Source organism: Anser cygnoides, chromosome 3 (assembly GCF_040182565.1).
Source record: "Anser cygnoides isolate HZ-2024a breed goose chromosome 3, Taihu_goose_T2T_genome, whole genome shotgun sequence".
Taxonomy (NCBI): Eukaryota; Metazoa; Chordata; class Aves; order Anseriformes; family Anatidae; genus Anser; species Anser cygnoides.
In genome coordinates this window covers 67392354-67412287 of record NC_089875.1, presented here as the reverse complement: position 1 = coordinate 67412287, position 19934 = coordinate 67392354, and the positions used below count along the sequence as shown (strand labels likewise).

The 19934-nt window shown below is 41.8% G+C and overlaps 1 protein-coding gene across 1 annotated transcript; it reads right to left on the bottom strand.

Annotated features, from left to right (window-relative positions):
• Positions 1 to 534: 534 nt before the first annotated feature.
• On the bottom strand, positions 535 to 17645 carry SERINC1 (serine incorporator 1). Its single transcript, XM_048065502.2, has 10 exons — positions 17496 to 17645; positions 12164 to 12325; positions 11175 to 11368; positions 8116 to 8195; positions 7803 to 7940; positions 5767 to 5936; positions 5549 to 5639; positions 3812 to 3953; positions 3471 to 3701; positions 535 to 2131 (listed from the first exon to the last, which is right to left on the bottom strand). The coding sequence occupies exons 1-10, from the start codon at positions 17532 to 17534 to the stop codon at positions 1993 to 1995; spliced, it is 1386 nt and encodes a 461-aa protein (XP_047921459.1). The 5' UTR covers positions 17535 to 17645; the 3' UTR covers positions 535 to 1992.
• Positions 17646 to 19934: the final 2289 nt, after the last annotated feature.

The window sequence follows — 19934 nt, the reverse complement described above, 5'->3', positions numbered from 1 at the left end:
AACTTCAGGGTAGGGTGCTCCAGTAATCAGAGAAACTGGAATTTAGTACTAATTTCTCACACACGTAAGTGGAAAATATCTTCTACAATAGGGGAAGTGTATTAAAAGTAACTGTTGACAGTGGGGTTTTTGTTTGATTTCGAAGGTATAGTCTAGCCACTTATACAAGTAGCTGACTGCATAAGCAGCTGACTTCTGACTACGCACCTTCCTCTTTCAGGGAAGGACCAGTTACTTGTTACAGGACTGGGAAACTACCATATTAACATCAGCATTCAAGTGTCTTACCTAAGCTTAGAAGAAGTGCAATATAATGCAGCCCAAATTGTTTCCTGATGAAGTGGGGCATGCAGTTAAAACACAAGTTTTACACATGTGAGAGAGATGACTACACAGGGCAGAGACAACATGGAAAACTTCACAGACTTGCACAAGATCTCAAGGGCCAGGAAGGTAAGATTAGAATACAATGCAAAACCAGGCACCATCCACCATGTTCAGCGGTAGTATGAGACATGAAAAGTCATTACACAGTTTCATCCAAATTTATTTATTAATAAGGTAACCACATATTCCAAATTACTACAAGCCTTACTAATCCTTTCATTACCATCTCAAGCTTGACTGACATGTCATTTCTGCAATAAGTGTCAGTGTCTAGGAGTAAACTTAAAATAAAAGCTTAGAGAAGAATTAGCAACAGGAAGTAATGGTATAAACACCACAGTAACAGATAATTGTGACATCTGCTAAAGGCTTTAGGGTAACCCCCAATCAGACTGCTCAAATTTCAGCTTGTAGCAAGTAACAGAAATATATAAATAATGCAGCTTATGTACTTCAGTTACAAAGCAGCAAGCACACAGGTATTTAAGATTTCATAACTGCACAATACTATACAGTATTTTAATCAAACACCTAATGTTTTACCTTTCGTCTAGAACTACTTTGTAGGCTCAAGTCCATCTCTAGCAATGGACAGCAAAAAAAACAAAACACATTAAAAGAGATCAAAATTTAGAGCCCCAAATGTATTAAGAAACACTTCTGTTGAAGTCTCATTTAATGCAAGCCTCTGCTAGTTACTGCAATTTCAGTGCTCCTTTTCCTCTGCTTCTATTTTAATCACTATACCACAGAAATTCCTCTGAAGGGCCTACGGTTTTCATCACTCGACTCCCTGCAAACCCTCTGATTGTAACTTAGCCAAGAAAGAAGATGGCACACACAACAGCAATAAATTACAGCACAGCTATTCAGTTTAAACTACTTTTTAAAAATATGTAGATGCATATTGTAAACAGGTGCCTTAAAAACATGCATCTGAGCATCTGCTACCAGGATGTTTTTTTTCCCCCAGTCTGTCTGTCTTCCTGCCTGCAATGGATCCAGTCATTCCCAGGAGGATGTTAGCCTCTCCACAACCTCAGGTGCAAGTTTCCCCAATTAATATTTGTGCTAAAGGTATTGCTGCCTTTACAAGAAAAGGTCAGGCTTTTATTGCCAACATGATGCAACGTGTCCCATAAGCTCTAACGTGCAATTTTGAGTCTAACAATGCTTACTCAAGACTTACTTTGGATTCAAGGCAACGTGGATTATCAAAGGCAGCCCCCCCCTTTTCTTGCAAAGCCTGATCTAATACAGTTTTGTTACTCTGGTTAACACTTGCGCATTTTTTCCCTAAAACTATTTAATGCAATTGAGGAGTGGGGAGAAAGACCTACTTCCCCAAGGCTTTGATTTATCTAATGCTTCCAACGCACTAGATCTAGAGTAATCCTAAGAAAACCATCATCGTAGCAATTGTCACTGAGCTCAGTTAGAAAAAGTCATTTGGTGAAATGACAAAAATACACGATTCGAGGTGATCATGCAGAATAAAGCGGGGTATACTACATGGACAGCACGTGTGCACACATATTTACAGCTACACTATAACCTGGAATACTGTTTGTTTTAAAGACATGATGAAGCTAATGCAATGCTTGCTTAGTCAAAGTCACGGTTTGTGAGAACCAGCGGAGCAACCAGAGTCCACACGTACAACACGATGCCGATCCAGCTGGAAGATATCTTCACCCAGACAGACGGCCATTTGCTGGTCATTGTCTCATAAGAAGAATCCGGACTGAAAGAAAGAAAATAAGTTTGCTTTTCTGTTTTAATATGACATGGCAGTATAGTAAGCTACTCTTCAACATTTTCAAAGGACACCTCTTCTACCCTTCTTCCAGTCAGTTCACACCAATCTGCATGAAAATGCCATTTCTAAGTTGCTGTCACAGGAGACTGGAAAGCAACAGAAGCTCAGAATGTACATCATAAGAGAATTTGTCAAGAAGCAGAAATAATTACTATGCAAATCTGTGGAAAGAGGAATTGGATAGTATTTATATACATACTAGTAATGCAATTTATCTAGTGCAAAGACAACCCCTGAGACTTAATAATCTTCTTGTAATATTGACCCAAGAAGGGCCACAAATCAAATCCAGAACAGATCTATTAAGAGTTACTCTAGAAGAAAATCTTTCTAGTTCTGTTACTTTGGTACAAAGAGTTCATTAACAAATTATTAGAGACCTTTAATTTTTGTTTTGAATTCTGAATAACATCTGCTCAAGCTGTTACACATCTGTTTGTATATTATCAGATGTACATAGGTGGAAAGACTACCCAAATAACTCACTGAACTCACATCTAGGAAGACATTTCAGCAAGCAGGCGATTTAATTTGCTTCCACTATAGACCCCAACATAGAACAGCTGAGGTTAGAAGGGACCTCTGGAGGTCATCTGCTCCAACCTCCCTCCTCAAGCAGAGACATCTAGAGCTGGTTGCTCAGTACCATGTCAAGGCAGCTTTTGGATATCTCCAAGGAGGAAGACTTCATAACCTTTCTTGGGCAATCTGTGCTAGTGTCCTTGATAACCCCCACTGTGAAAAAAAATGTTTACTGATGTTCAGACAAGCTCTTGTGTTACCGTTTGCGTCCATTGCCTTTTGTCCTGTCACTAGACACCACTGGAAGAGCCTGACTGCCCTCTTTGCACCCTCCCTTGAGGTATTTATACACACAGATGAGGTTCCACCTGAGTCTTCTCCAAGTTGAACAGTCCCAACTCTCTCAGCCTCAGGAGATGCTCCAGTTCCTTCATCATCTTTGTGGGATTCTATCCATTACATCCAGGTCTCTCTTATACTGGGGAGACCAGAACTACCAGAACTGGACCCAACATTCCAACTGTGGTTCCACCAGTGCTGAGTAGTTGTTTCACCTACTCAGCACTCAGGGAACACCTCCCTTGACCCGCTGGCATTTACCATGTCCTACCTCTTTTTTCTAGCTCTGTCAGTAAACACCTGGTCCGTCCTTGTTATTTTTAGTTGTTATAAGACTTAATCCAGCTAAATGTAGCTTCTTGTATGCAGATTATTAGCATTCTGTATTATCAAATGTAGATACCTGTACCAGTTGGTAAGTGTCATCATGATATACAGTGATGCCAGGAAAAGCATGAAATGAAAGAAGGAGTAACTGTAAGTAACTCCATCCCTTTCGTTATCTATGGCTCGGTGCACATCATCTCCATCATCAAGGGAGCCATCGTTCCTGGGCATTCCATCCTCGATCAGTGTTGATTCATCGCTGGTCAGCATCAGCTTGTTAACTTGGCTGTTATTGGATGTTCGGATGCTGTATTTGACAGGAAAAGACACAGTACCGTTACCCAAATGAATACAATTTCGTATCTAACAAACGGAAGTAATACAAGCTAATAGGATTTTTTTTAAAAGCAATCTTACCTTGAATAGAGGACACACAGCAAAAACAAAATCAGTCCTACAATTCCTTGTGCATCCCACCACTGCACCACTTGACCTTGGGTTGGAATGGTGGTGGTATTGTAACCAATGATGCTCAGCAAACTCGGGTTACAGCGCCTATCTGTGAAGGAAATTATGTTAGAACTTACATACACGTTTAAATATTTGTTCTGTTCTTGTTTTATTTCTACGGTGAATGCAGAGTGTCCTGGTTTCAATTAGGACAGAGTTAATTTTCCTCATAGTAGCTGGTAGGGTGCTATGTTTTGGATTAGGATGAGAAGAGCACTGATAACATGCTGATGTTTTAATTGTTGCAGAGCAGTGCTTACACCAAGCCAAGGACTTTTCGGCTTCTCGCTCTGTCCTGCCAGCGAGCAGGCTGGGGGTGCAGCAGGAGCTGGGAGGGGACAGACCCAGGACAGCTGACCCAAACTGGCCAAAGGGGTATTCCATACCATCTCACGTCATGCTAAACAATATATAGGGGTGGCTAGCCGGGGTGGGGGGCCGGCTGCTCAGGAATAGGCTGGGCATTGGTCAGAGGGTGGTGAGCAACTGCATTGTGCATCACTTGTTTTGTACACGTTATTATTAGTAATACTATTATCATCATCATCATCATTATTATTGTTATTATTATCTTCCTGTCTTAATAAACTGTCTTTATCTCAGCTCACAGGCTTCACTTTCCTGTTTCTCTCCCCTATCCCAGAGAGGGAAGGGGGAGGGTGAGCAAACAGCTGTGTGGTGTTTACCTGCCGGTCCAGTTAAAGCACAACACAGCGTAATACAAAGAAACTTTGTGACCGTCAAAATCTTGGATGATAAAAGCTCCAAATCTAATTGTAGCCTATAGAATCTCTAAAGCAGAAAAATGGCTGTATGTTACATAAAACTCTTGTACAAGTTTTAAATCCTCTATCTGCTCTATGTATCACGTGCTTTACTGTTGCATCTCATAATTAGATTCAACAAAATAAAGGTGCTCTGCATATTAAATGTAAGAAATTCTACTGCTAGAAACCAAGTTTGAAAACTACATACTCTATAGATTGGGAATCATTTCAAAGTTAAAAAAGAATGCTACAACTCTCAGCATCCACAGGTAACACAAATGAAAGAACAGAAAGTATCAGAAACGTATTTTCCCGTAACACCTCAATAGTTACGCTGACTCACATCAATGGTGTTACACAGAAGCACAAAATATTGTCCATGATTAAGATTAAAGGGCCACTTCAATGCCAGAGGCAATTAAAAGCCCCCAAAATCAGTATTTGGGGGTTTATGTCCATCAATGGAATTATTTATTTCTTTATTTTTAAATAGACGTTCAGTTGTTTTCAGACAAGATAAAAATCTTCCATTAGGAAAAACACAAAGCAGCAGCAGCTCAGTCACCAGGCAAGAAGCTTGAAACCTGGTATGGAAATGAGACTTGTAACCATTTTAGACCACTGCAACCCCGCCAACAACATGTAGAAATTCTTCTATACAATAAACATAAGAGCAAGTAAAAAACATGATCTTTGGAAGAACTGTTTTTCGGTGTTATTACAGGAATTTGGGGCTGTGGGAGAAACCGCAAACTATGCCTGCCTCTAACTTGCATACATTGTAACACCTCATTCCAATACTGCCTCACAAATAGGTGAAGATACAGTTTACTGCTAACCTGGCACCCAAAAAGCCATATACTATTGCTACACTTACCTGGTTCATTGGTCATGGCTGACCAAGTCAAATACATGGTATAAATTGTGATCACAGAAGACTGCAGCAAACCAGACCTTGGCTGAGATTCCTGTATGAAGTAGTGACGAAAAAGCAAAGTTAAGCAATTAAAAGGTCTCGGGCATGATTGCGTAACAGGTTTCTAACACTGAAATAACAACACAGAAAACCAGAAGATAACAGAATTAAAGCCATACCTGAATCTTTGGCAGAATTGACATTACAGAAGCACCGATGCACAGCAACATATTAACACTGATGAATGTCTTGTTTTCAGAACAACCTTCTGGATGAGTGTAATAAACATAAAACAAGACAATAGCTACTAGAGACAGCAGATAATTGACAGCTGTGGCTGACAGCAGAGCTGTGAAGAGAAACAAAAACAGAGTTAAAATTTATTATTAATAGACTAGTAAAACTGAAATAATATTGGATGATGATCATGTTTGGGATATTTTATACAAAGACAGAATTGGAGAGCAGCTCTGGGCTTTGAAATGTAAATGAAATAGATTCCTATAAATAACCTGAGATGTTAAAAAAAATGTGAAGCACAAAGCCATATTTCATTTCCCAGTGCTCTAAGAGCAACCAAGACCACCAAGAATGAAGGAATATAGTTCTACTACAAACACTTTGGACAAAGGCTTAAAAAAAAAGAAACTGAATAACCACTTCTCCAACAGAAAGAAATACAAAACCTATTTCCCAATTTCATCTTATTAAGAATATTAAAGAACAAACTGAAGCACCCACTGTACAAAGACAGGCTGAGCTTTCTTTTGAAAAGACTAAATCATCACATCTGAAATTGCTTTATTAAAATTAACATATTTCTCCAGTGAAATGACTTGTACTTTCCTTCACTATCTCAGCTGTTCACTCAGTATATGCCCACAGTGGGTTTACATAATAAGATTTTGGTATCAGGGGGCTGCAGGGGTGGCTTCTGTGAGCAGAGTTCAGAAGCTGCCTCATGTCAGAGTAGAGCCAGCTCCAGCCGGCTCCAAAAGGGACCTGCTGCTGGCCAGAGCAGAGCCAGGGAACAATGCTGGTTGGGCCCCTGGGAGAGCAGATTGAAGAATGGGTGGAAAAAAAACTGCTGTGCAACTGCAGCTGGGAGAGAGGAATGAGAACCAGCCCTGCAGACCCCCAGGTCAGTGCAGGAGGTGCTCCAGGCACAGAGCAGCAGTTCCCCTGCAGCCCATGGAGGAGCCCCCGGTGGAGCAGGTGGATGTGGCCTGGAGGAGGCTGCGGCCCATGGAGAGCCCCCGCAGGAGCAGGCCCCGGGCCGGAGCTGCAGCCCGTGGAGAGGAGCCCACGCAGGAGCAGGGGGTCTGGGGGGAGCTGCCGCCCACCCGTGGGGGACCCGTGCTGGAGCAGTTTGCTCCTGGGGGATGGACCCCGTGGTACGGAGCCGTGTGGGAGCAGTGCTTGAAGAGCTGCTGCCTGTGGGCAGCCCCCGCAGGCTCAGTTCGGGAAGGACGGCATCCCGTGGGAGGGACCCCACGGGGAGCAGGGGCAGGGAGTGACTGTGAGGGAGCAGCGGAGATGAAGCCTTAAGGAATGACCACAGCGCCCATTCCACTGTGCTGCTCAGGGGGGAAGACACAGAAGAGGGTGGTTTGGACAAAGGTGCTTTGAGTTCTCACTGCTCTAGTCTGTTAGTTATAGGAAATAAATTCTATTCATCTCCCTATGCTGAGTCTGTTTGGTCCACGAAAGTAACTGGCAAGTGATCTCCCCCTGTTCCTTTGAGGAGAGGGAATGAAAGAGTGGTTTTGGTGGAGTTTAGCTGCCCATGAGGGTGAAACAACCACAATATCTTAGAAGAATGACAGGCAAACATATTGAGCTTATGCCTAATATGAACAGTAGTAGGCTAGTTTATTTTTAATCGGTGTTAAGGTGTAACAAAGCCTATGACTGGGTAGAAGAAACACACACACTATAATAGCCACTTCTCTGCTCTCATAAATTGATACCACATGCCTAGAGATTAGATCTTACTAGTCAGCGGGAGCTGCTCTTCTCCCACCCTCCACCCTCTATCTCCATTTTTAACTTGGTACCAAAAGGACAGCTTGACAACTGAGCTAAACTATACCATCTGAAAAAATGATATTTGTGCTCAAAGTAGATCTTCTGCACTCTTGTAAAATACACTATTTTGGTGAATGATGTATTCAACACAATGAAATTTATTTATTTTTCAGTTGTAATACAATACCTGCATACCAGCATCTTGAGTTTCCTTCCTCCATTTTTTCAACCCAAGATTCATTCCAGGAGTGGGCGAAGTCAATAAGCAAGACCAGCTGAATAAGAATAAAGCAGAATGCTCCAGCCATACCTACATAAAACCATACTATAAAGAGAAATAAAACCAGTTTAGAGCCATTTATAATATACTGCTCTGTCTCAAACACAGAAAAGGTCTATAGTTATGCAGATACAGAAAAAAAAAAAGCTATCAGCACACACTTTAGTTTTAAAACCAGTATGATCCACCGTGATCCAGTAGAAGGCCAATATTCTCTTACCAGTAGTAAAAGGTCCCTCTGGGATGAAGAAGGCTCCAACACTAATTGCAAGTGCTGTTGCGAATTTAAAGAACCAGAATCTAAAAGGAAAAAAAAGGAAAAAAGAAGTCAGGCATCTACTGAAACATGATCCGCTTCACAGAGACTCAGCCAACACAAAATGCACATTCTTAGAAGGCTTGTTTTTTAATTCATTCATTCTTAACTCAGCTTTTTCAAGATAAAAATCTTATTCTATCTACCCAAGGCTTTTTTCCCCTTCCAGAAAATGATGCTTAAACCATGCTAGACTCACAGCATGGTTTCAGTACTTATTTCCCATAATTATCTCCCTGATGTACAAAGCCAGGATGGTACAAAGTTGTGAGTTTTTACCCCAAAGGTTTTTACCTAGAGAAATGAGGTTATTGAACTCCATGTATACTTAAGTCATGGGCACAAAAAATAAAAAAGCCTTTACCTGTTTTTAATATTAAAACTAAAAAAGTAGAGGATTTGGTTGGTGCCTACAATGAGAAAAATTTTATGCTGGAATTCCCTACCAGTCTCAAATCATTTCTTACACAGAGATGTATAAAAGCCTAGACTCTTCCCATATAACTTCAGACTTTACGCTGACACCTGATGAAGATTTATCACAGCAACAAAAACAATGGATTTATCCTCGACAGAAAGCAAACAACTGAATTCAAAGCCCTTGTTTGAAACCAGCAGCATTGCACTTTTTCCAATAAAACATATGTGCTCCTGGACAAACAACAGGTCAGATGTCTCTTACATAGAAGACAGGGAAGTCTTTTAGTGTTATCCAAAGATTCACCACGCACACACCAAATGCAGACTGTTCAAATATCCTGCATCGGGAACTTCAAATTGAAAAATTACCCTCAACATAACTATAAGATGGTAAAGACTTCCTGATCAGAATGACACAGCTCCAAATATAGGCACAATACCAACTACATGTACTTCAAAACTCAAGATAGCACAAAGACACGTACCACACCCTCACAATGTCAAACAGCTGCATGGTGTTCAAGTTTTCTAACCCTTCCCATCTTTTTCCGTACTTCAGTCACCACCACCTGATCATAACAGCCCAAAAATGAGATTAAACGTCTTCAGATAAGAACTCTTGAGAGAACTTCAATTGCATAGAAAAGAACTATGTAAGATGAAAGAAGTGCAGAATATGGGAAAACTGAATTCACTGTGATATAGTGACCAAACCTAATATTAAAGCTGAATTCACTTTGGAAAAATATTGTATAATACATTAAAAAAATTACCACCAAAACCCACCAAAAAACCACCACCAAAACCCTAACCCCTAACCACTACCCACAAAAACTAGTTATTGAAACCACATGTGTTTTTTTTTTTAAGCAAATGTCATTATCAGATATAGAAATAAGAACGGTTTCAATTTTGTGTAATTATTCCTTAATTCCAGATATTTAAAAGGATTTTAATGCTTTATCCACATACAGCTTGCATGATAGCTGAAAAGACTTCTCTGAAGTAACACCTACAGCTGCCATGCGCTCTGTGCAAGCCAGCAACAATCCCCTGAATACATTGCAACTATTATAACTGTTTTTTTCCCCCTATTATTTTTATTACCCTGAGGCAAGAAGCCATCCTGACTGCTGTTACAAAAGCAAAGAAAGTGAACACTGGCACTGGATCAAATCAACTGCGTTTGACGTACAAGTGTGAAGAAGTGCATATGCATGGGAAACCTTAATATTCTGAATATTTCAAATGACTGACAAAGATTACATTGCAAACTATTAGTGAGGATACACACAATTTCAAAATCAAAACCCACGGTTTCACAAAGCTACCTGTAAAGCATATTATTGAAGCAACTACCTGCTACAGAGGTGTTGGAAGTTATCATCATTAAATATTTTACTGGTAACTGTCACAGAATATCATTTTTCCTTTTATCCTACTGTTGATACTAGATTGGCTAAGAGTAAACTGCTGTAGATTGTATAAAAAGTACTTAAATTTGCACTGAGGCTTCAGATAAGTGTAACAAGAGATCCCAAACAGAGAAGTGGTCTTCGGTAAGAAGATTTCATACCATGTAAAATGTTTTTATTGTTAAAAAACCTCACACACCCACTCCTCAAAGTGTTTGTAACAGAACATACTTGATCCATTTCCTTTTTGCTTTTAACAAATATGTTTTCAGTTACCTGTGGTAGTACTGGAAAGATTTAGGGGATACTCTCATGAACAAAGTAAGGGGAGAAAAAAAAAAGCTGAACTGAGTTCCTACTGCTAATGCATCTTAACAATACCATATCCAGATTTTTTTCTTTAGACCTAAACAAAGAAAAGAACTAAAGCAATATTCTGTTCAGTCCTGATTTTCTTCCCCCCTACAGATTTAAGAAGTTACATTACATGTAGGTTGACCTTGGAAGAAAAGTATCACTTGAGTCAACCTGCAAGCTGAAATTCCACTAATATCTTCAGTCTCATAAAAGTAACTGTAATGAAACCGAAAAAATATTGGGACACTCAAACTACACAACTTATTTTTCCTTATTTACAGAAGAAGACTGAAGAAAAGATAGCAAGGAGATAAGAGATGTTACATATCTACATATACAGAGAATCTCAATAAACATCAAAGTTAGACGGAATGCAACTCCTAGAGGACAAGTGAGGCTTTTTAAACTTTCTACTTATGAAAAAAAATCTCAGTAGAATGAAACCTGGTACCATTTTTTATTTTTAAATTTTGTTTTCTTTGGACAAAAGCAGAAACTAATTTTGGGAAACATCTGGACAGATTACCCACTGTCATAGTTAAGGCTCTGAAAACTAACGCCATGTGTATCTTTTTCTTTTACAAAAATTAATCTGCTCTAAGAACTCTAACTTTGAATGCCTTCTACTGCAACAACACTCCTCTCACTTTTCAAAATTCTTTGTTTGTGGAACAGTACACTTGAGCAGCACGCTTAACTGCAGGCTTAATTTTCACAGTAGCTGCATCACACACACAACCGCCCGCCTCACTTCTCATTTCTGCATCTTACCCATTGTGCACAGCTGCTCTTGGGTCATTGCTGCTCTTCACTTTGATCATCAGTAAGGAGAAGAGAAGAAAGAACATGGCCATACCAAAGCACACACGGTACACTGCTTTGTAACCAACTAATACATCGCAATTCACATGGCCATGCACACCGGGAATGGCTGTTCCAATCCCTCCGTCACAAAATCCAGGAATCTGTGATAAGCACAAGATACAGGATGCCTTTTACAGCTCAATAAAGTGAGTAAATACATATTAGCATTTTGTTAATATACAATTCATTAATATTGTAACTTTATGCAACTACAAACTTTGCAGAAAGTGATACTGCAGAGCTGTATAGTTAAAGTTTAAGCCAAATATTAAATGAATTTTATTAAATGTATTGAATTAAGTGGAAGAACAAAAGCTTGCCTAACAGAACGTACTATCTACCAAAAGTAGATATAACTTTATATAACTAAAACTGTAAAAATTATCTAAGCACTTCCCACTTCCCTGGGTGAAAAAAATACTACTGTCCTTAGTAAAAAATGTTTTTGCTATATATATGCAGACTTAAAATTTTAACTATTAGAGAACAATGAAAACTAGAAAATAATGTTAGACTGTGGTTCTTTTACTCTTTTATACTCTTATTAACATCAAACAAAATCAATTAAGTGCCACAAACACAAGCACCTCAATAATAAACAATTTAAACCTCTACAAATATTAATTACAGTTTCCTGTTTGAGGAAAGACTTATCTTTCTTATTCAAGCGATTAAAGAAGAGATACAATTTTATTTCTAAATAGTGCTTTTCATCTATGCAGTGATGCTCCCAAGAGTTCATCATTTACTTGATCTACAGTCAAAGTAATAGTGATTGTGAAGCACAGGTTGCAGCAAAATGTTGTACTTAAATAAAACCCGTGCTTTCGGGATATCATTTACTATTATCTGCAACATTTGTTCTACCAAACATGTTAACAAAGAAGTAACCCGACCTTCTTCAGCTGCTCTTCCATTCCTGGTATTAACATCACACAGGCAACGCTCACACCGAGGAGTAAGAAGAACGCATAAATCAGCCTTGTGATGGTGGAGTTGTTTCCACTGGGGCAGCATCGGCACAGCAGACACGGGGCACTTCCACACAAACATGGTATCTGACAGGGACACAGAAGGTAAAAACAATTTCTTTAGAAAGCTTTGCATTCCTTGGTCACAATCAGGCTGTACGGATCCCCAGAAGTTAGATGGAAAATGACTCATGCCATGCATCTCATCTCCAGCGTAGATGGAGTGGCTGCAACGTGTTACAGAGCCTCCTAACAACCGTGGCAGCAGTTCCTAGTGTACCACTGTACAGTACAATTACTGCCACATCAAAAGTAATCATTTATCCATTCAAAGGAATGGAAGACTGGATTCTGGCTTACTTGTTCTCGTTTTTATATTTTATTTCATCTAATTAAGATTCAAGGATTACTTCTGCTTACCAACTACATCCTCCCATCCACAGCTGCAGAGATGAAACACACCCCACAGAAAAAAGTCCGAGTCCAAGCACCATCTAGGTATGTCTTCAGCACCTACCAGAGCTGGGCTGCAGTCCTTACTGGGGCAGAGTCATGCAGCACAGACAACGGGTAAAACAGCCTAAAGCTGGGGCTGCAATTTATTGCATTTTTAACAGCTATTCACATTTAGGTATCACATAATTCTCTGTTAGCTGGCAACACGCAGTCAGAAAGCACACAAATAAAGCAAAGCATGCATTATCAGCTCTACCAAATATCAACAGCAAGAGTTGGATAGGAATGCTCTATAGTTGTAGATGCTATGGGGGTCAATTGAGGACAAAAAATTACTTGCATTGGGTGAAATCTTTTCTTAATCAGAAAGCTGGGGGAAGAAGGGAGCAGATTCACTGAAAACACCTGTACCTCACCCCTCACCAATTCTTTGTCACTTGCTGCATGACCATTCAGGGAGCAAAAGAAAGGCAAGTGCCCACAACTAAACGTAAGCCAGAAGAGGGAAGATTCAATCAAAATTGCTTTTTTTTTCCTTGTTCACTAATAAATTATTTTATGTAAAAAAAAAAAAAGATGGGAAATTCCAGTGAGTGGTTAATAGTTAAGGTTTCGGAGGCCACAAATTATTCAGTTTCAGTAAAGTCTACCAATGTGAGAATCAAATGCATCCCCTGCTACAGTTGCCACCAGGTTTGTTAAGCAAGTACTGTTCCATGTAAGCTACAAGATAACCTGCAACCCACGCAGCCCCCACACTGCTGCAAACCTCGCTGCTCCCCCGGCACGAGCTCAGGTACACCTCTGTCTGGCAATAAAAGCCATCACCGGTGTCAGTCACCACCGGAAAGACACTCAAACACGGGAGAACGGGAATAGCAACAGGGCCACATGACGAGGGCACGTCAACCATCCAGGGTGTGGGCATGTGCCGGAGAGTTCCTACCAGTTGAGTCACTCGGCAAACAGGACACCAGCAGCCTGGCACCACTGGCAAGGCCCCAGGGCCAGCAGGAAGGCTGCCAGGATGCTGCCGGCAGGCTCCTGAGAGCCCTGGGGAAAACGGACACATCTCCTCCTCTGACGGGTTCAACCAGAGCCACACGCTGGACCCACAACCCGGGGCTTTTAAATGATTGCCTTATATTCCTCTCCATGCTCTTTCTTAAGGACACAAGAGCCAGGAGTTTTCCCTCTGCTATGCTACACAATCATTTTTAAATTAACAAACATCACAATTAAAATTGCTTTGCCACAAAAAAAAAAAAGTGAAATTAAGTAGATTTTCACTGTAACTATTCCAGTGTGCTCTTTTTGACCTCCTCCTCCTTCTGTATTTGGTAACACTGCAACACAAAGCATAGGAAGATGTTGATTACCAGCAATACATTAGGGGTGTTTGTGCTTAGTAAGCAGGAAATGTATGGCAAATATTGGCTTCGGATGCATCAGGACTTTTTAGAGTGCTTATGTATTTATGGTATTTCCTCCCCCCAAATAAATAACCTCTCTACTGAAGGATATTCCTATTTTCTGCTCAAAACATTAATTTATTGAACTAATTCTGTCTGTATTCATATTTTCAAAGATATTGCTGAAAAAAGGTTGAATTCAGCAGAGCAGTATACGAGACTAGGTTCATCTGCTGCAGACAAGTTGGTGCAAGGACTGCTGGGCATAAAAATAACTCCTCTGGGTTATCCCAGTGTTAAACAGCTTGTTAAATGCCTAAGTAATCGAGGCAGCTTCCTTCTGAGTGTATCAAAAGGAACACACCGGACTGCACCTAACTTGGATATTTCTAGAGGCTCACAGGAGCTGAAAGAAAGATCACTGTGTCCACCTCAGCGGGAAACATGTGCCCTAACTGAGGCAACATGCCTCACTTGATTTTCATGTCTGAGCAACATCAGCTTTTAAAACACGTGGCCCCAGACAGCTCATTCTTACAAGCTGTGACTATGCACATCTCTGAGCAAGAGACACTTACCAATACTATTCATATAAGCTGGCTCCTACGGGAAGCCACGTTACAGTCCCTCTTTCTTCCAGAAAGGTACATAAATATACACCACTCTCATAAAATAATATTATTATACTATCATCAAAACCATTGCTAATGAGTAGTAGCCTTCAAATAGAAGAGGGAACAAAAAGGAATCTGCCCATGGAATGCAGTTTATAAGAGATAAGGACAGTCTCTGTCAATTTCTGTCCTCCCAAATTCAGAGCTCTGGGCCTACAGACAACACCACAGTGCAAAGAGCAAGCTACCATTACACACATCAAAGCTTAAAATTAACTCCTCAGGTGAAATTCAGCTTAGTCACAGATGCAGACAAAGAGCTACTCTGCAATTAGTTTTTAACTCATTTTCATAAGGAAGCTAGGACAATAATGGGCAAATCATGACAACAAAAATCTTGTGCCATCCAGTAACTGTTGAACCTACCGACCAACACACATTCCTGCACATTTTTTAGAAAAAAAGCAGCTCAGTGGTGTTCATGGATGCACAATAAGAACACACCTATTCCAGGAGCAACCAGTCGGACAGGCAGCTAACTCACGCTTGCCAAACTCATCACTTCATTCTCTAGGACAGTGGAAATTACAGGAGGATCGCACAAGATGAACGTTGCAGGACACAGGAGAAAGAAAACCCCATAAGTCTACTGCAAGTCAAGCATTACTACCACTGATGTGCACTGAATAAGCTTTTGATATCAAATGTAATCTTCTCACTGGGATATAGTCTAAATGATTATGCACTGAATTCAGTGTCTGCACAAACACTAAGCCCCCACTGGGCCTAGTTAGGTTTTAGCTACATCATCCCTACCCATATGCTTAAAGCAACCAATTCAATCAAGATGTTTGCCTTGACAGAGAGTATTAAAGCGCAGGAAGCAGCAGACAAGCTGTTTCAGAGGGCACTGCAATACAAGCAAGCCCCAGTAAAACCATCAGGACTGACTGATCCAGGCCACCAGGATCAGAAACCTTTCGGTGAGATGACAATGCTCTTTAAGGCTTCTCCCCACCCCCTGTCTCTCACAGGCTCTTCTTTGCTCTTACAGACTGCCAGATCAGCACAGTCCTGCAGAGTGCAGTCATAACCAGAAGTACCGCCACACAAAAAAAAAAATATCAAGAAGAAATAAAGGCATGAGGTTGGATGCCGAGGTCAGTTACTCAGCACAGCTCTGCGTGGCACAATGCACGGCCCCACAAAGCAATGCCAGCAGCAGCGTCTTCCTAGAGAGACATGGAGCAGTAATCCCGGCCGTGGCACAGCCTGCCCGAGCACACACCCCCCATCTGGTTCCCCCCACACACCCCCCTCACAGCTGGTTCCTCTTTCAGAGCCATGAGTTGTTTACACAGACACATCCTTAGGGACCACAGCCACTTTCGATTCCTATGCTGCATAGGCTGTAAGTGCCGATTAGCTGTGGTTTTAACCGTGGAAAGAAAGTCAACACTTTAAAGCCATCGGGAAAAAAAAAAAAAAAACAACTGTTTGTCTAGGCACTTTAAAGGAAGGGATGAGAGTCACCCACTGTAAATGTGATTTAACCAAGATTACCTGATTACCTAAGTCATTTTATTTAAAAGACCATTAGCGGAACTTGAAAGCATTTCTCTCTAGAGAAAACAACACTCAAAAGCAAGAGCAACCATACAAGGATTCTTCATGCACTGCAAACACCAGTCAGTCACCAGAAAGGTTGTTCATGCACTTGAAACACAACATATTTTAACTTGATTATTTTCATTACAACTAGCTATACTGTCACCCGGTATTTGGCAACAATTAAAAATGTTAAGTTATCTCTATTCAGCTAGCAATTAAACCCTAACTAGCTTAATCCATTAAGTGGTGTTTAGAATGTTGATTAAAGCAAAACGAACACTGACAGTATCTCTTTAGCAGGATATTATCAGCACTCTGGTAGCTTATTTACATGCCTCTCAGCCTGGAAGCTTACTTCATACTCAGTAATTTACCATCTCTATGGTCCTTCTATTAATTTTGCACAGCAGATTAAGGAGTTACGTTATCACCACTCTCAATATCACTACTCTCTACTAGGAAAAAATAAAGTTATATCAATTGGTGTATTATAGTATTGAGATAGGAGCTTGAATCTATATGAAGCTTTAGTAGACTGTGGGCTATATGAGCTCCTATTTAAATAGATACAACTTCATTTTATCTAAGCACAATAAATGCAATATTTTTGGTACGGAAATCTAGGTTTCCACAATCCCACTGAGATTTTTATCCCAAACGTCTGAAGATTCACCACCCACGTGACCGTGAGTTATTCACACAAGGCCTAGATTTAGAAAGACATCATCCCTTAGAGATAAGTCAGCAACGCCTCGACGGGGAAGATGCCCGCCGGGAAGGACCTTCACCGATCTCTACGATCCTCTGCGCGGTGCTAACAGATTTAAACCCCCCTTGGAGCACCGTTTCCAAGCGCTCAGAGGCGGATGACACCACGGGAGCACGGCGCAGAGCCGCCCCGACAAGACAAAGCTGTCACAGAGGGGCGGAGCTGCCCCAGACAAAGCCGCAAGGAAGAAGCCCTGAACACAACGGCCGGCAGCGGGGCGTCACAGGAGCGCCGTTTCCCCAAACCGAACTTCACGAACACCGAGTTAGGCTTTTAAGGCGAGTTAGGGACGGGGGAGCTTGGACGCCACCCGCTCGGTAACGCGGCTTCGGAAGCGCCCGGCGGGGCGACGCCGTGCGGGACACCGGGAGGGGAGAGCCCGTGAGCGGCCTTACCCAGCTGGCGACGGAGCAGAGCCCCAGCACGCTGCCCATGGTCCGCGCCGGGCGGGGCTGCACAAGATGGACGCGGCACCGCCGCGGGCTCCGGCGGGGGCTGTTTACGGCTCGCGCGGCGCTTCCGGCTCCTGGGATGGCGGCGGCGGCGTCACGTCCGGGGGCGGGGCGGTGAGGCAGGGGGGGGGCTCGTGCGGCAGGGGGCGGGGCGAGGGGAGGTTCCCTATGGCGGCTCCTTACCCCCCCGCTGCCGGTGCCGGGGGGTGATGGCAGCCGCCACAGGGAGCCGGTGCTTGGGGACCCAGGCTGGCAGCCTGACCCTGCGCCTAACTCACGCTCAGGGCTTAGGATTCTGCACGGCATCAGACCTCTGTGCGGGATTGCTGTCCGTGTGCGTGTGCGACTGGCCTAAGCCACTGGTGACCGCTGCTCGTGTCCCCACAGGACATACAAAATCGTACCAAAGCTCATTAGTGACCGTGTTTCTCGATTTCATAAGTACTAGTAAGAACTTCACAGTCCCAAACCAAAAGCGGTTTATACAATAATGGATGTTCAAGGAATAGAAAATGTACATTTTAATAATTAGGCAATATTAAAGATATTTTTTCGCCTGCCAAAACATGACCACCTCATTTGTCCAATGTGTTTTAATATTGAAAAGCTGTTATTTAATAAGTAACAAGGATAAATAATTAATTTTAAAATAAAGTACTTCTCAGTATGACAGTTCATCTCGTAAGGAGTAGACAATACATGGCTTCATCTTACAGATTAAGAAAAAAGATTTATAAGGAATATTTTCATGCTGCTCACAAGTTTACCTTCTTAGTAACGTATGAAGGCAGGTACTTCATGCTGAGCTACTGCTCAGCCTGGTCTTTCATGCTGAGCCTGATGTTATCTGTGAATATTGCTGAATCTATCATCTATAATTGATTTTAAAGGTAGCTGTATTTTCAAAATAAAACGTGAAAAGAAAAAGCTGAGAAGGAACTTTTGTGATCTGATGGTTTAAGACTGTGACTATTGTCCAGCAATAAAAAAAAAAAAAAAAAGGAATGGGAATAATTAACATAGTGGTTATACCTGTTAATTTGAAAGGTAAGCACATAGAATTAGTGGACACTGAATGCTGAACTGAAATAAAATCCAACCTTCCTGTCCTAACCAATCAGTTAAAAGAGGTTTTGAAAGTTATCTAGAGTAAAGATTTTGCTAAATTGAGATGCTAGATGGTGGGAGACAGAATGGACTGTTAGCTAGGATACATCTGCTCCTTCACTGAAGTCTACTTGCCAGTGGCCGCCAGGCTCTCTTTAGCCTATTACAATTAAATATCTCTTAGTCCTGCACAAACACAAGAATTTGGGTGCAGATAACCTCCGATGTGAATGTGAGGCCTGAACCATCTTCCCAACAATATAATGGGATAATATATTGTAATATAATGGGATCTTTACTTGCATTAAGTAGCGTAATGGAAGTGAAATTGTAGTGTGCAACAAGGAAGAGAAAAGATATGGGGAGACAAAGGCAGCAAGCACTGCTTTTTCTCCTACTTGAGCCCAAGCCTGGGGCCTATAGGTGAGGTAGGTGCTGTACCCTCCATACATCTGCCCCAGGGGGGCAGCAGAAGGGCAGGGTTGGGGGGAAATCTTAAAGCCTGTTCAGCTAGGCCAGTAAAGCCACAATTGTAATTCTTAATGATCACTTTTGTTTGTGCACAATTTTGAGCCAGTAAAGTGTGCTTTGTTCATCTTCTACATAGCACTACCGCAATAGACAGAAGATTCTGCAGGCCCAACATCACCTCACAGACAACACTGTGGCTAGCTTCATCTAATGAACTGTGTTCCTTTCAAATCTTCCAAAATGGGAGTACTTCCCTTTCCTTCAGGAAGGTTTTTTTGTTTTTTTTTTTCTGGAGTCTCCAAATGTGTGTCTGTAGTGGTTTCACAACAACAGGCAGCTCAGCTCCGCAATTGCTCGTTTACTTTCCTTCCTTAACGGAACAGGGGGAGAAAATACAATGAAAAAAGGCTCAAGGGTTGAGATAAGGACAAGGAGATCACTTGTCAGTTACTGTTATGGACCAAATATTCTCAGCGTAGGGAGATGAATATAATTCATTGCCTATCACTAGCAGACTAGAACAGTGGGAAACTAAAAGCAAGCTAAAATTACCTTCCCCCATCCACCCTCTTCTACATCCTACCCCCAAGCAGCACAGGGGAATGGGGAATGGGCGCTGCAGTCAGTCCCTAAGGCTTCATCTCCACCGCTCCTTCACGGTCCCTCCCTGCCCTGCTCCACGCGGGGTCCCTCCCACGGGATGCCATCCTTCCCGAACTGAGCCTGCGGGGGCTGCCCACAGGCAGCAGCTCTTCAAGCACTGCTCCCACACGGCTCCGTACCACGGGGTCCATCCCCCAGGAG